The sequence below is a fragment of the Echinops telfairi genome, unplaced genomic scaffold (genome assembly GCF_000313985.2).
Source record: "Echinops telfairi isolate 266 unplaced genomic scaffold, ASM31398v2 ScPeMD7_7472;HRSCAF=8510, whole genome shotgun sequence".
Taxonomy (NCBI): domain Eukaryota; kingdom Metazoa; phylum Chordata; class Mammalia; order Afrosoricida; family Tenrecidae; genus Echinops; species Echinops telfairi.
In genome coordinates, this window is record NW_022111376.1 from 1,295,434 (window position 1) to 1,310,022 (window position 14,589).

At 42.4% G+C, this 14,589-nt stretch overlaps 1 protein-coding gene across 1 annotated transcript in view; it reads right to left on the reverse strand.

The window, feature by feature from the left end:
• LOC123521157 (phosphatidylinositol-binding clathrin assembly protein-like) overlaps nt 1–13,400 on the reverse strand; it is a 31,038-nt gene extending 17,638 nt beyond the window's left edge. The window contains exons 1-5 of the mRNA XM_045285476.1: nt 13,334–13,400; nt 11,186–11,292; nt 10,617–10,658; nt 7,017–7,096; nt 4,259–4,308 (exon numbers count right to left, since the gene is read on the reverse strand). Of these exons, the coding sequence (XP_045141411.1) occupies nt 4,259–4,308; nt 7,017–7,096; nt 10,617–10,658; nt 11,186–11,292; nt 13,334–13,400 (346 nt within the window). The remainder of the gene's footprint in view (nt 1–4,258; nt 4,309–7,016; nt 7,097–10,616; nt 10,659–11,185; nt 11,293–13,333) is intronic.
• Between the last annotated feature and the right edge of the window lie 1,189 nt (nt 13,401–14,589).

Sequence of the window (14,589 nt, forward strand, 5' to 3'; positions counted from 1 at the left end):
TGCAAGATCTATACACAGATCATCTAAAAAAGATTAAGGAGAGAAGTTAAATACTCAAGTGAACGGAAAGATTTGATAAGTCCATTGATTGATTAGAAGACACCATGCTGTAAAGGTGTCCACTCTCTTTAAAATTCAGGAGGGAAATAAAGAAGAACCAGCCAAAGGCCTGGGGCTGAACAACTTAGAGGAGTCTGTGGAAAGGCACAAACCTGATTAGAATTCGTTTGAGAGATAATTTGAAAACAGTGAGTAGAAATAACTGTTGGACATGAGAGAAATGGATCAATAGCTAGAGAGAGAAGCAAGATCAAGAGAGGATTTGTTTGTATGCTGATGAAAATGATCCATAGTATTAAGGTAGCAGATGGACATTGGGCCTCCACTTAAGTACTCCCTCAATGCAAGAACACATTGATCTTTTAACCTGGCATTCCATGATGCTCACCTTCCTGACACGATTGATCGCTGAAGACAAAGCCGGTGCATAGGCAAATGTGGTGAAAAAAGCTGATGGTGCCTGGCTATTACAAGATATAGCGTCTGGGGTCTTAAAGGCTTGAAGATAAACAAGCAGCCATCTAGCTGAGATGCAACAAAGCCCACATGGAAGAAGCACACCAGCCTGTGTGATCATGAGGTGTCGATAGGATCAGGTATCAAAGACCCAGAAAAAAAATCATATCATTGCAAATGAGGGGGAGTGGGGAGTGGAGACCCAAAGCCCATCTGGAGGCAACTGGACATCCCCTTATAGAAGGGTCGCAGGGAGGAGACGAGCCAGTCAGGGTGCAGTATAGCACCAATGACACATACAACTTTCCTCTAGTTCTTTAATGCTTCCTCACCCCCACTATCATGATCCCAATCTACCTTATAAATCTGGCTCGACCAGAGCATGTACATGGGTACAGATAAGAGCTTGAACCACAGGGAATCCAGGACAGATAAACCCCTCAGGACAAATAATGAGAGTAGCCATACCAAGAGGGTAAGGGGAAAATGGAGGAAGAAAGGGGGAACCGATCACAAAGATCTACATAAAACCCTTTCCAGGGAGATGAACAATAGAAAAGTGGGCAAAAGGAGACATTGGTCAGTGTAAGACATGAAAAAATAATAATAATTTATAAATTATCAAGGGTTCATGAGGGAGAGACGGGGAAAATGAGGCGCTGATACCAAGGGCTCAAGTAGAAAGAAAACATTATGAAAATGATGATGGCAACATATGTACAAATGTGCTTGACACAATGGATGGATGGATGGATTATGGTAAGAGTTGTGTGAACCCCCAATAAAATGATTTTTAAAAAAGAAAATGATCCATAGAGAAGATATGTTCAGTGCCTTAAAAAAACAAAAACAAGAAAATACAAATTCATTTTGATTAGGGTTTTCTTGTTTGCTTCCCCTTATGCTTCTGTCCCACACCTTCCTGGATCTTTACTTGCTCTCTCTCTCGACACTGGCTGTAAATCTTTATGTATAATTTACTGCTAGTAGAAAAAATGCTATATAATGCATTAATCATGTTTCAAAATACCCAAGACTGTTGTAAAATGCTGAATCTCCATATAAATATTGTCTACTATGTTCCTGAATAGAAAACACAATGATCAATAAGACAAATACTGTCTCTTCCTCATGGTGCTTATAGTTTTGCTGGAAAACTATGATTTTATGATGCAGGAGAGGTACAGGGTATTTTGTGACTATATCAAGACAATTTCAGTTCATCTACATAGTCAATAAAGACTGCTCTGTGTCAGACTTAAAGCTGAGGTTTCAAAAGGAAAATATAAGGCTGATAGGCCATGAAGATACCGGAAGACATTCGAAGTGAGTGAAACAATTTGTGTATGCTAGAGAGTTAGACAAAAAAACGCAAAATGAGGCGTTGGGGTTTATTCTCAGATGGAGCAATCACAGAGAGGTTTTGATCAAGGGACTGTTGTGGTTATAGTTGAGTTTCTAAAAGACTACTCTGGTGATAATATGAACAGATTATTAAACTCAAACTTACTGCCTTCAAGGTCGATTCCAACTCAAAGTTAAGTAATTTAGAATAGTCCAGGAAAGAATGGCAATGGTTTTAACTAAGGTAATGGCACTTTGGATGGCTAGAAGTAGAGAGAATTGAGGGGTCATTGAGAAGTAATGCAGTACTATGAACTGCTTTCATATGGCCTTTCTTGCTATGATCCTGTAACATCCATCAAATGACTGGGTGGGTATAATGCAGTGTTTCGTTCAGTTGTCCTTAGGGTTGCTATGGGTTGGAGCCAACTCAGTGGCACCTAATGATAATAACAACATGCAAATAAGGTGCTTGTGGGCCAACAAGGGAGTTGGGTTGTTTGCTAATGATGTGTGTGTGTGTGTGTGTGTGTGTGTGTGGAACCCTGCAGGGGGTGGGGCCATGCAAATAAGAAGAAGCCCCATTGCTTGGAACCAAAGAGACAGATGAGAGAGCTGTAACACTGGACCCGGCTCTGGAGAACACTGGAGTGCTCAGTGGCAGCAGAGGCAGCAGGACCAGGAGACCAGCAGGAGGTAGTGTGGTGGACTTTCCAGCCCACACAGTGAGGGCACTGAGACTTTCTTCCCTGAGGCTTTACTGGTATCATGGGGTGCGTTCAGGCACTTATCCACCGGACTAAAAGAGCTTTGTAACATGTGCCAGAGCAGGGGCAGGCTGGACTGGGCTCTAGAGACTGAAGGAAGTGTCTTTGCAGGCATGACTGAGCAGAGGCTGTCTTGACTGAAAAACTGTATACCGAGTCAATCCTGAATTACAACCTGTTCCTCCTCCAGCACACCCCATAATTTTTAGTACTGAGTATTGTCTATGAGTTGTGTATGACCATTACAACAAATTTTCAAACTCAGCATAGGGTGGAAAGTATCATGGGAGGGATGGCTGGTGTGAAAATTGGATGAAAGGTCAGAGGGTGGAGGCGTGTCTGACCAACACTTTGTAGGGTAATCAATCAGCCTTGGGTTGGTGCTGATGGTGATTCTCTCTCCCCTTGTAGAGGAGGTCAGATGCCCCCACCATGCCATCTTTACAGGTAAGATTAATATCAGGGCCTTTGAACGTTTGTGGGAGTATTCTATTATCTTTTACAAAAACTTCGTAAAGTCCCCTGGTACTTTTTGGAAATGAAGTAAGTGCACACTTGATTTTACTGGAAGGACTTATGTTCCCTTGTGCTCATCATAGTTTTGGTCAAACTTACCCACTGAAGATGCAGAAGGCAAATCCATTAAAAAATATGTACCAAGGGGAAAATATTTAAAACAGATACCGTTTAAGTCTTTCAGTTATATTAAGAATGAGGTTAATGGAAATACACATAAGCCCTGTGATAGCACAGATCATTATTACATGGATCCGTGTCTGAAATAGAACATCAAGTAACCATTAAGAAACAAGGCGCCTGCCTCTGAGCAGTTGTGTGCTGGTGAGGAAGTAACAAGTAGCTCTGCAGAAGAAAGACAAAAGGAAGGAAGACTCCGCTGGCAGTCTTTGGTCATTTCTGTGGTGTAAATACTCCCACTGAGGTCAGTTTCATACTACCAACATGACCTCAACTAGCTTGCAAAATTCCAGAAATGGTAACAATTGGCTCTTATAAGTTGGTGTGTGCTGGTGCCAGCCTACCACTGAGCTGAGGTAAAGTAGCCTCGAGGAATTACAAAGGACTTCGACCTTAAGCGCTACAAGGCATCACCCGATAGGCAGGCAACGATATAGAAATACTTCTTGGTCAAATTCTTATTTTAATAGGTAATGATTTACATGGCACAAAACACAAAAGGTACAAAATGGTACAGAGTGGAAACTCTCAACCTATCTTTGTCCAGGAACCACCAAGCTCTTCTTGGAAGTGCTTTACTTATTTCTTGTATATCTTTCTAGAAGTATTCTATAAGAAATTGTAAGCATTTATGTCCGTTTTTAAAAGCAATGGTTATAGCATAGTTTATTCTACATCTTGCTCTTTTTACATTTGATTACGCACTTTATTTCAATAAATAAAAAACAGTACCTTACTGAAAGTCATTCTGTTATCACAGTGTGGTACTAGAAATCCTTGTTCCCATATCATTTCACAACTGTGAAATTTCTGGGTCAAAGACTGCTTCATGAAATGGCAGCAGATAGAGTAAGTAGTTGAGAAGTGGAGGAATTACACATTCTAATCCTGACCTCCACTCTTTTTGACAAACTCATTTAACAGAGGCATGTTACCTGCAAGCGAGTCCTTGTGTGGTGAAGCTGTCACAGCTGCACTCTGTAAACTGAAGAGAGCAGAAGAAAGATGACCCATCGGGGGAATAAATAGGGTGATATATATTCTACAGATCAAAACCCATATTCTTCCCCCCAGAAGAATTTACTTTAGAGGACAGCACCGAAGCTGCAGCTCGGGGAAAGGGACATGTCTGATCAGAGCACATGGGAGCAAATGAAGGGGGAGGAAGAGAGAGTGGAGCACATCCTGGCCCACCAGGCCTGGAGGACGAAATCCCCACTCCGAACAGCCAATGCACAGAGTAGGCCATATGGCTGTTCCCACTCTGAGACACGACATCCTTCGCTGACCCATGGCCCTATGGGGGACAACACTGGAGACTCAGTGTCGGGATTGGCCCGGACTGACCCCACCACACTGAGGCAAAACACTAAGGGCATGTGGCAGAGCAGCAGGGGGACCAGAGCAGGGAGGTCCCGAGGGAGTGCAAAGGATAGACTTTGGGGCCAGGACATGGCACCCCATCAGACTTGACTGGAGGACACTCCTAGAGTTCAACAAACAGACCTTGATCTATTTACAGGTTTTTCTTTTTTAAATTTTTTCTTTTTAATTATTTATTGGTCATTGGTTTTCTTTGTTGCTGTCACTGTGTTCTCTTTTGTTGCTTTGTCTCGCTATGTCTTGTTTTTTGTGGGCATATTATTGTCTCTGCAGATCTATCTAGATGAGATGGACTGGATGAACAGTCTGGAGGAGAAAACAATGGGACCGATGGTTCTGGGGGACATGCGAGAAGGGGAGGTGGGGGAAAGGAGGTAGTGTAACCAACCCAGGGACAAGGGAGCAACAAGTGATCCAAAATTAGTGTCAAGGAGGGTGTGAGAGGCCTGCTGGGGATTCATCAAGGGCAATATAACCAAGAGAAATTACTGAAACCCAAATGAAGGCTGAGCATGATAGTGGGACAAGAGGAGCGTAAAAGGAAATAGATGAAAGAACTAGGAAGCAAAAGACATTTATAGAGGTCTGAATGTAGGCATGTACACATGTAAATATATTTACATACGATGATGGGGAAATAGAGCTACATGCATATATTTATAGATTTAGTATTAACGCAGCAGATGGACATTGGACCTCCACTCAAGTACTTACTCAATGCAAGAATACTTTGTTCTATTAAATTGGCATTCCATGATGCATACCTTCCCAACACAATCGCATAAGTAAATGTGGTAAAGAAAGCTGATGGTGCCTGGCTATCAAAAGATATAGCGCCTGGGGTCTTAAAGGCTTGCAGGTAAACAAGCAGCCATGTAGCTCAGAAGCAACAAAGCCCATATGAAAGAATCACACCAGCCTATGTGACCACAAGGTGTTGATAGGATCAGGTATCAGGCATCAAAGAACAAAAAATCTTATCATTGTGAATGAGGTGGAGTGCAGAGTGGAGACCCAAAGCCCATCTGTAGGTAACAGGACACCCCCTTACAGAAGGGTCGCAGGGAGGAGAGCAGGGCCGATCCAGTCAGCGTGCAGTGTAGCAACATTGAAACATACAACTTTCCTCTAATTCCTAAATGCTCCCTCCCCCACCACTATCATGATCCCAATTTTACCTTACAAATCTGGCTAGACCAGAGGATGTACACTGGTACAGATGGGAACTGGAAACACAGGGAATCCAGGACAGATGATCCCTTCAGGACCAGTGGTGAGAGTGGTGACATGAGGAGGGTGGAGGGAAGGTGGGGTAGAAAGGGGGAACCAATTATAAGGATCTACATATAACCTTCTCCCTGGGGGATGGACAACAGAAAAGTGGGTGAAAGGAGATGATGGAAAGTGTAAGACATGACAAAATAATAATAATTTATAAATTACCAAGGGTTCATTAGGGAGAGGGGAGTGGGGAGGGAGGGACAAAAATGAGGAGCTGATACCAAGGGCTTAAGTGGTGAGCAAATATTCTGAGAATGATGAGGGCACCGAATGTACAAATGTGCTTGACACAATTGATGTATGTGTGGATTGTGATAAGAATTTTATGAGCTCCCAATCCAATTTTTTTTAAAAACCCAACATGCTTTCATTCATCTAGCCATCCACCCAACTATATACTAAGTATATCCCTGTCTATGATAAAGAGATAACTAAGAATCATTCAATAGGTCTGTTGCGTTTTACAGGGTGACAAGATACATCAATTATAATCAACATAACCGATAAAAGTTTAACAAATGAAGCATGCACTCTTGTAGAAAATTTGGCCAATACAGAAAAGTTCAAAAATGGAAGCCATTCATAATTTTTCTGCTCAGAAAGAACTAACATAAACATTTTGATGTAGATCCATTATTTAATTTATAGGTATATGCATATGTGAAGGGCAATATGTGTGCATGTGTATCTAACATGAATGTTATAGTTAGCAGGCACACTGTTTTGTGAATGAGCAATTTGCAATGATTAAATAATCTTCTATACTAGTTATGCTGGACTAGGGCAGAAAATCTAATTCTTCCCATCCTAACATGTGGCTTTGAGAATCACCGAGTTAAGAAGAGAATCTCCTTCGGGAAGCATATCATCCTTGTAAAGAATATGTAGCCCTATGAAAGGCTGAAAAAGTCTGTCCCACATCATTATAATTTTAAGTAGCTGAATAGTATTCTACATAAGCACAGCCCATAATTTATTTAGCCCTGCCATATTGCTGAAAAGTTGGCACAAAGACATTTCTTAACATACTTGTGATGGGGTGAAGGGGTGACTTTCACTTCCATAGAGTCTAAATGATGTTGTAGCGCTTCAAGTAGACTGTGGGGTGCCTAAAAATAGAAGCAAGCAAGATTTATTTGCTGATAGTCCTTAGCACATCTGTACTTATAACAGAGTGTTTGAAAGCATCTCTTTTATCTATATGCCCCGGTAACACAAGGGTTAAGCACTTAGCTGCTGGCTGAAAGGTCAACCCTGCGAACCCTCTAGCCACTTGATAGGACAAAGATGTGGCCATCTGCTTTCAGAAAGAGTGCAGCCTCGGACATCCCTTAGGGCAGTTCTAACTCTGTCCTCTAGAGTCCACCTTTGAGTCGGAAGTGACTCCAAAGCAGTGAGTTTGGGTTTTGGAAGGGATAACAAATGCAAAATGTTTAGCCATTCGGTCACCCTCCTCCCACCACTTTCTGTCCAATAGTAGACAGGCCTGAGACTTGATGGTGTCGTGGGCTGTACATTGGGCTGCTGAACTGCCAGGCCAGTGGTTGGACCCCACCAGCTACTCTTCAGGAGGAGGTTGAGGCTTCCTACTCTTGTAAAGATTTTCACTCTCAGAAACCCACAAAGGCAGTTCTATTCTGCTCTCTGACTCAATAGCAGTGAGTTTGAGTTTTATAAGATCATCAATAACACTTAAGTACTCCTTAGGATAATCAACCATGCAACCTCAAAAGGGCAGCATTTGCCCAGGAACAAAGCTGACAAGAAGGTAGGAAAGGGCAGGGAAGGCGTATGGGATATAAAAAGATGTTTCCCAACTTTGTCTCCCCCAAAGATATGCCAAACATTAGAGGCTGTTTGCCAGCACATGGTGGGAGGGCAGATGCTTAGAGATGCTCTCCCTGAAGGCATTCAGCCATCAGACTACTGTCTGGTCCACAGTATGTGGGGCTCAAACCCTACTGATAAGGATAGTAATTGTTTCCATGGAGAGCCAGAGAACAGGTCAAGCTTGCTCAGTGACATCCAAAGTTAGGCTGCCATCCTGACTCTAGGATTTGCCGATCTTGTCACATGGATACCCCCAATCCCTTCCTTTCCTAGATTGTCATTACTATTACCTATAGTACAACCCCTTCCTGTGTCTTATATCTTTACCTGTACTTAGGGGGCTTGCACGCCCCCCAAAGGTATACAAGCCTTAGTTAGAAATAAAGAGCTCTCTCTCCCCTGGTTCCGGATCCCTCTCTCCCGGACCTCTCGCCTCCTCTCCTCTTCTTCTCCTTCCCCTCACCGTCTCTCCTGCCCTGTACCACCAAGAGGAGCTAAAGTAAGCATGCTACCATGAAATGTGTCTGACTCTGTGACTTCAGTCTCTCTTCTGTCTCTCTTATTCTCTATGACTTCACTATAATCTTTACATATTATCACTGTACAATTGCACCTACCAGCCTGTGATGATTTGTTAGGGGCTGGCTCCCCTGACAAAGGAGGAGGAATGGAAACAGGAAACCCTCTTGAGGATCACCAGGGCTTTGCGCATCTTTATAGGAGCAGATAAGCCCATCTTTCTCCTATGGAGCTCCTAGTGAGTTTGAATCACTAACCTCATCCAACACTGACCCAATACCAGGACTTCTTAACAGGAGTGAGAAACCAAACCAACTTGATGGCAGTAGGTTTTATTTTGCTTTGCTTGTATGTTGTTTGGGGATTTTGTTTTATTTTGTGATTCTTATTTGTCTTTCTGAAATCCGGACCACTTTATTTTTCATTTCACATAACTTTAAAATCTGATCTGATACCAACATATTACCTTGAATAATGAACTTCTATGCAGCAATCATTTAACTTTTTATTTCTGTATTCGGGTGACAGTTGACAGAGCAAATTGGCATTCCATTTAGAAATTCAAACACGTTTTGTTCTGTGACATTGATTGCAATCCTGACAACACAACAACTCTTTCCAACAAAAACAAACTCATTACCGATTCAATTCAATTCTGGTGCATAGCAACCCTAGGAGGAGCCCTGATGGTGCAGTGAGTTATGTGTTGGGCCAATCGCCACAAGGTCAGCAGTTTGAACCCACCAGCTGCTCCATGAGAGAAAGATGAGGCTTTCTGCTCCCAGAAGCATTACAGAGATAGTTCAGCTCTATCCTATAGAGCTACTTATCAGTTGGAATCTACTCAGTGGCAGTGCATTGAGTGGCCCTATATAGGGTTTCCAACAATCTTGTGGTCAGCAGCCCAACGCTTACTCGAAATCACCAGCAGGGGGAAGGCAAAAGAGGATGAACTGGGAGGCGAAGGAGATTTCCTCAGTCCAGAAGGAATCACTAAGACGAAGAGCCTCAAATCACATAAAATAGAACTTGCTGGAGGCACAAAGAGAAATTGTCCAGAGGAAAATCTCAACACGCCCTTTGTGGAATCTGGCCTCAGATTTTCAGGGGGAGGTGGGGGGATCTTGGAAACATTTTGTTGTCAGAGCAGACCTGTCCCGAGGAGACCCACAGAGTGTGGCAGAGGTGGGCCCCTGCCTCAACTCCCTCCCGTTAATCCTGCATGTCACTCCAGTCCAGGGTTTCCAGATACCCAGAAAGGCCAAGGCCTTGCAAATGTATTTGTGCTGGCTGAGGACCAGAGCACAGCTTTCTGATAAGGGAGCTCTTCCAGGAAAAGAGTTGATTTATGGTGGAATGACCTGGGGGTTTGCATTGACATTTACCAGCCTTCCGCCTTAGCCTCTCTTGCAGTTATCTACTTCCTTTCTGACCTAGGGGTCCTGAGGACCAGAGCTGAAGTGAGGGGAGGGCTGGCCCAATGGGAACCGCAGCCCTCTCCTGGAGGGCACCTCCAGTCTAAAGTCCCCTTAGAATTCTGGCCACAGGCGCTGAAGACTGAAGGAAGTTGATGAGTCAGTTAAAGTCCCCAGGACAGCAGAGTGGCTTTCAGGGACAGGTCCCTTTTCACCCTCACCGCCTCCCTTGAGAAAAACCGGAGCACTAAAATTTGGGACAGATCTAGTTATGATAGTTCTGTTCTTTAGGAACTCGGAGGCTGGGATTATGTCCCATCTGTTATAGCTCCTAATCTCCTCATAGGGGCCCAAGAATGTTTGTTAATGAATGCTGACTGGGCAGTGACCCCAGTCTTCTCTCCTATTAATCTTAGAGTTGTCGTTGTCTATTTCCACACAAAGGAGCCCTGGCGGCGGGGTGGAGTATACATTATGCTGCTAACTAAACACAAGGCCAGCAGCTCGGACCCACTAGCCACTCCAAGGGAGAAAGATGAGGCTTTCTGCTTGCCTATATATCTATAGCCTGGGAAACCCACAGGAACCGTACTACCCTAGCCTATAGGTCACTATGAGTCAGAATTGCATCGGTGGCAGTGACTTATGACTTGACTTTTCCTTTAGGGAGTCTTCCCTGCATGGCGACCTCCCACAGCCCTGATGACCAACAGCCGGGGGAGGCGAAAGCCGGCACTCATTTAATCCTCAGGATGCTTCCTTTTGGTACAAACGCACGCACGCACACAAAGAGGGCAAAGGGTGGGGGTTTCATACTGACAATAAACACAAACACAGAAAGACACAAACGGAGTTATCCACTGACCTTAGTAAGATGTGGAATGGCATCCTGGCTAACGCCAACTTGCTGAACTCACAAAAAAAAAAAAAAAAAAAGAGGGGTGGGGGGAGGAAACACATTACCAAAAGAAGTGGCAACAAAATAAATTGTGAGATAAAAGTGCCAGAGATTGAGGCTTTGGTGTTCTGGAAGGAGCTAAAATGCATTTTGGATATTTTTCAATTAGTCAGACCTCAGCCATGATTTCTCTTGTTCTCCACCTCATAGCGGGTGTGCAGCATTTGGGCTATGCCTTACCTACGGTCCTGCTCTATCTATTGTTCAGTGCATAGAAAGGCTGATTTCATACATACATATTCCTTCGGGTTTAGACTTGTTTCTGGTGGGAGGGTAAGTTCAGTACCAGTTATCCTCATAGCGACAAGCAAAGGTTGCCACTTTGAACAGAAGTGAATTGAATAGTACGCTGGAAGTCTGTCATGTTCCTTTTACTGTTCTGCAAAGCCTTTAAAACAACTGCAGATTCTTGTGTGCTTGTGTTGTGGTGCTAGTGGGATGAGTGGTGTGAACTGGACGGAAAGGGATCTCTGTACCTGTGCAACCTCCAGGAATTCGGCCAGCTTGCTCTTTCTTCCAAGAAATTTGATGTAAATATCCAGGCTTTCTTTGCATTGATTCCTCCTCATGTCAAAATACTTGTCTAAAAACAAGAGGGGGAAATGTCCATGAAAGTGTGAGTATCTTAGCACTAGTCATGTTTCACTCTCATCTGAATCTGGATGAGATTTTCACTTGCTTGGAACCATTAGAACTCATTTTAATCCTGTTCTTTTCTGTCGACAAGAAGTAACTGCTAAATTCACACAATTACTATGTTCCTATGGAGTAACTACCTATGGAATTTAATAATACATACAACTAGCTTACATTTTAATTTCTATAATCTAGTTCATAGTTACTTTTGATTAACATGAAACTCTGAAGCTCTCTCAGAGAAGGAGCTGTGTTTTCTACTGGTTTCTACCCCACATGTGCAATCTGTAATTCAGTATACTAAAAAGGTCTCCGATTCCCATCACTAACGTGTGCCAAACCTATCTTGTGAAATGAAGCATCCATTAGGACATTATGATAGAAATTTCCTGAAAAGACTAAGAAATACAAATTTATATATATAAATATACACAAAGCCTACTGGCATGGAGTCGATTCTGACTAAGCAATCCTATATATCAAACTTGATCTACTGCTCCCTTTTCAGAAAAAAAAAATTATTCAGCACTCCCCTGGAAATGACAGATTTTTATATTATAGCCCATAATCCAGGATAAGGTATACAGTGAACCCTCGCCACTTCGCGCTTCGACTTCCGCGGCTTCACTCTATCGCGGTTTTTGCGTAACAGCGCATGCTCTGTCATTACTGCCACTGATTGGCTCATACTGTACACGCTTGATGCCATAAATAATATTATAAATAATAAATGATAATTGTAACGTCCAAAATGTTTTAGTGTATTTTCCCTTTTTCGTTTAATAAATTGGGTAATACGAGTGTAATGGTGACTAAAGGGTGTTTTTTCATGTCCTCTATGCTCTAACTACGAAAATATTTGATTTACAAATAAGGAATCCTACTTCGCGGAATTTCATTTATCACAGTAGGGTCTAGAACCGATTAACCGCGATAAACGAGGGTTCACTGTAGGTATCTGCTTTTGCAGAACCCTTGTATCATTCTAGCGCTGCCTCACTCCCCACGCCAGGGAGTGGTATTGCCCACTTGGAAAACATTGCTATAGAGCAGCGGTTCTCAACCTGTGAGTGGCGACCCCTCTGGGGGTCAAGCGACCCTTTCACAGGGGTCGCTCGATTCAAAACCATGGCAAAATGACAGTGATGAAGTAGCAACGAAAATAATGTGATGGTTGGGGGCCCCACCGCATGAGGAACGGTCTGAAAGGGTCACAGCCCAAGGAAGGTAGAGAAGCACTGTGCTAGATGATCTCCAAGGAGCAGACAACCTCATCTTTCTCCCACAGAACAGCTGGTGGGTTGGAATGGTCAACCTTTCTGTTAGAAGTCCAATGTTTAACCCATAATGCCATCAGGACTTCTTATGTTTATATAGAATCAATAAAAAGTATCTATGATACAGGCTATACCTTCTTAGGAAAGCCAGAACTGTATTATTTGACTTTGGTGTAAGTAGTCCTTAATTGATATTATATAAATATGGCAAATCATGCTGTTTCCTTTGTGAATCTCCCAGAAATATCAGTTAGTATCTATGAGTATATGCCGAAAAGCAAAAGCAAAGAAAACAAACCCCAACCCACTGCCTATCATGCCAATTCTGATTTATGTGGCCCTATAGGACAGAATAGAACTGCCCCATAGGGTTTCCAAAGCTGTAAGTAATTATGGAAGCAGGCTGCCCCATCTTTTTCTTGTAGAACACGTAGCTGGTGGGTGTGAACTTTTCATTTCGCAGCCGAGCACTTAAACCATGTGCCACCAAGGCTACCAGCATCTATACAGAAATGGGAACATTTTGTGGCCCAGTAGCCAAATCATTTCTAACCAAGAAGCAAAATAATTTCGCACAATTTAAACACATACATGACCCTATATGGCTCTTTTATCCCGAGTTTAAAACAACTAGTAGTCTACAAGATTTTTATGTATAAATTATTTCTACCATTTTACTTTTTGAAAAGTCATGATTATTGTTTGGCTTACCTAGCAGATTAAGGATCCCATCGTTATAAACTTCAAAGAGCCGAAGAGAATCTTTAAAGAGGAGCATGAAAGCAGCACGGATTATGTCATTAGTTATTTCATCAGAATTTGCCTGAAAATGAAATACAGGAGTAGTCAACTGTCACCCATGTGATAGTTAGGTTTATCGTGCCAACCTGGCCAATAGGAACATGTGGGATTAATCAAGTGTCCTGGTTTTATTTCTCTAGCAAACCCTGCCTAACACACCACAGTTTAGAAAAATTCTTTCTACTCCCTACAATTAATATATTTGCCAATGTTTTTTAAAAGTACAAAGTTCTTACATTAAAATTAAGAAGTGCATCAAACTGGATCTGAATGACTGGAAGTGTGTTTAGTAGGTCTTTTGTATTCATGGTCCTCATTGTACCGTTTATTCTGTATGAGAGAAAAGAAATTGATAAGCAACTATAATTGAGTTTAAGGAGTACTGTGATTTCATCATCTTGAAACAGAGGTGTGCTTCTGACAAACATAAATATCAAACCATATATGTCTATTTCAGTACAAAGGAATATCTACTAACCCTTTCTTGGTTTTGGTGATGTCAAATGAAATCAGTCTACATGCGAGTGACTTCTCATTCAAGTATCTACTATATCGTCTGATGAAGATTGACATATTATAACCTAAAAATGAGATATTTTGTTATTTCCAGTTTAATACATTTAAATTATATTCAAAACCTTGATATTGTCCCTATGATGACTGTGGCATCCCTAAACAGAAGAACTCTCAAAACTGAACTCACTGCTAACCCTTTCAGGTTTCCAAAGCTGCTAATCTTTACAGAAGCAGAAAGCCTCATCTTTCTCCCCTGGAGCGGCTGGTTGGTTTGAACTGCTGATCATGTAGTTATCAGCTCACTACACCACCAGGGCTCCTTAGCACAAGAACCACTTGACCATGATCAGTTCTTCCACCATTTTAACAGAAACTACTGTAAATTCTCAGCACTCTCCTTACAGTCCTGATCCCACTGCCAACACCCCTTCCACTCAGTTAAGGATCTTGTCTCCTACTTCATAGGGAAAATGAAGAAGCTCTCCAATACACATCCCACAAATAGACCTTGATACATTTGCTGCATTCATTAAGTCACTCAGAAAGATGACTGAACCAGGCACTGCTCTAGAGAATGGAAGTTCAGCAGAGGCCCAAACAGACCAAAAATCCCTGCTCTCAAGGAGCTTGCATTCCAATAGGGTTTGACA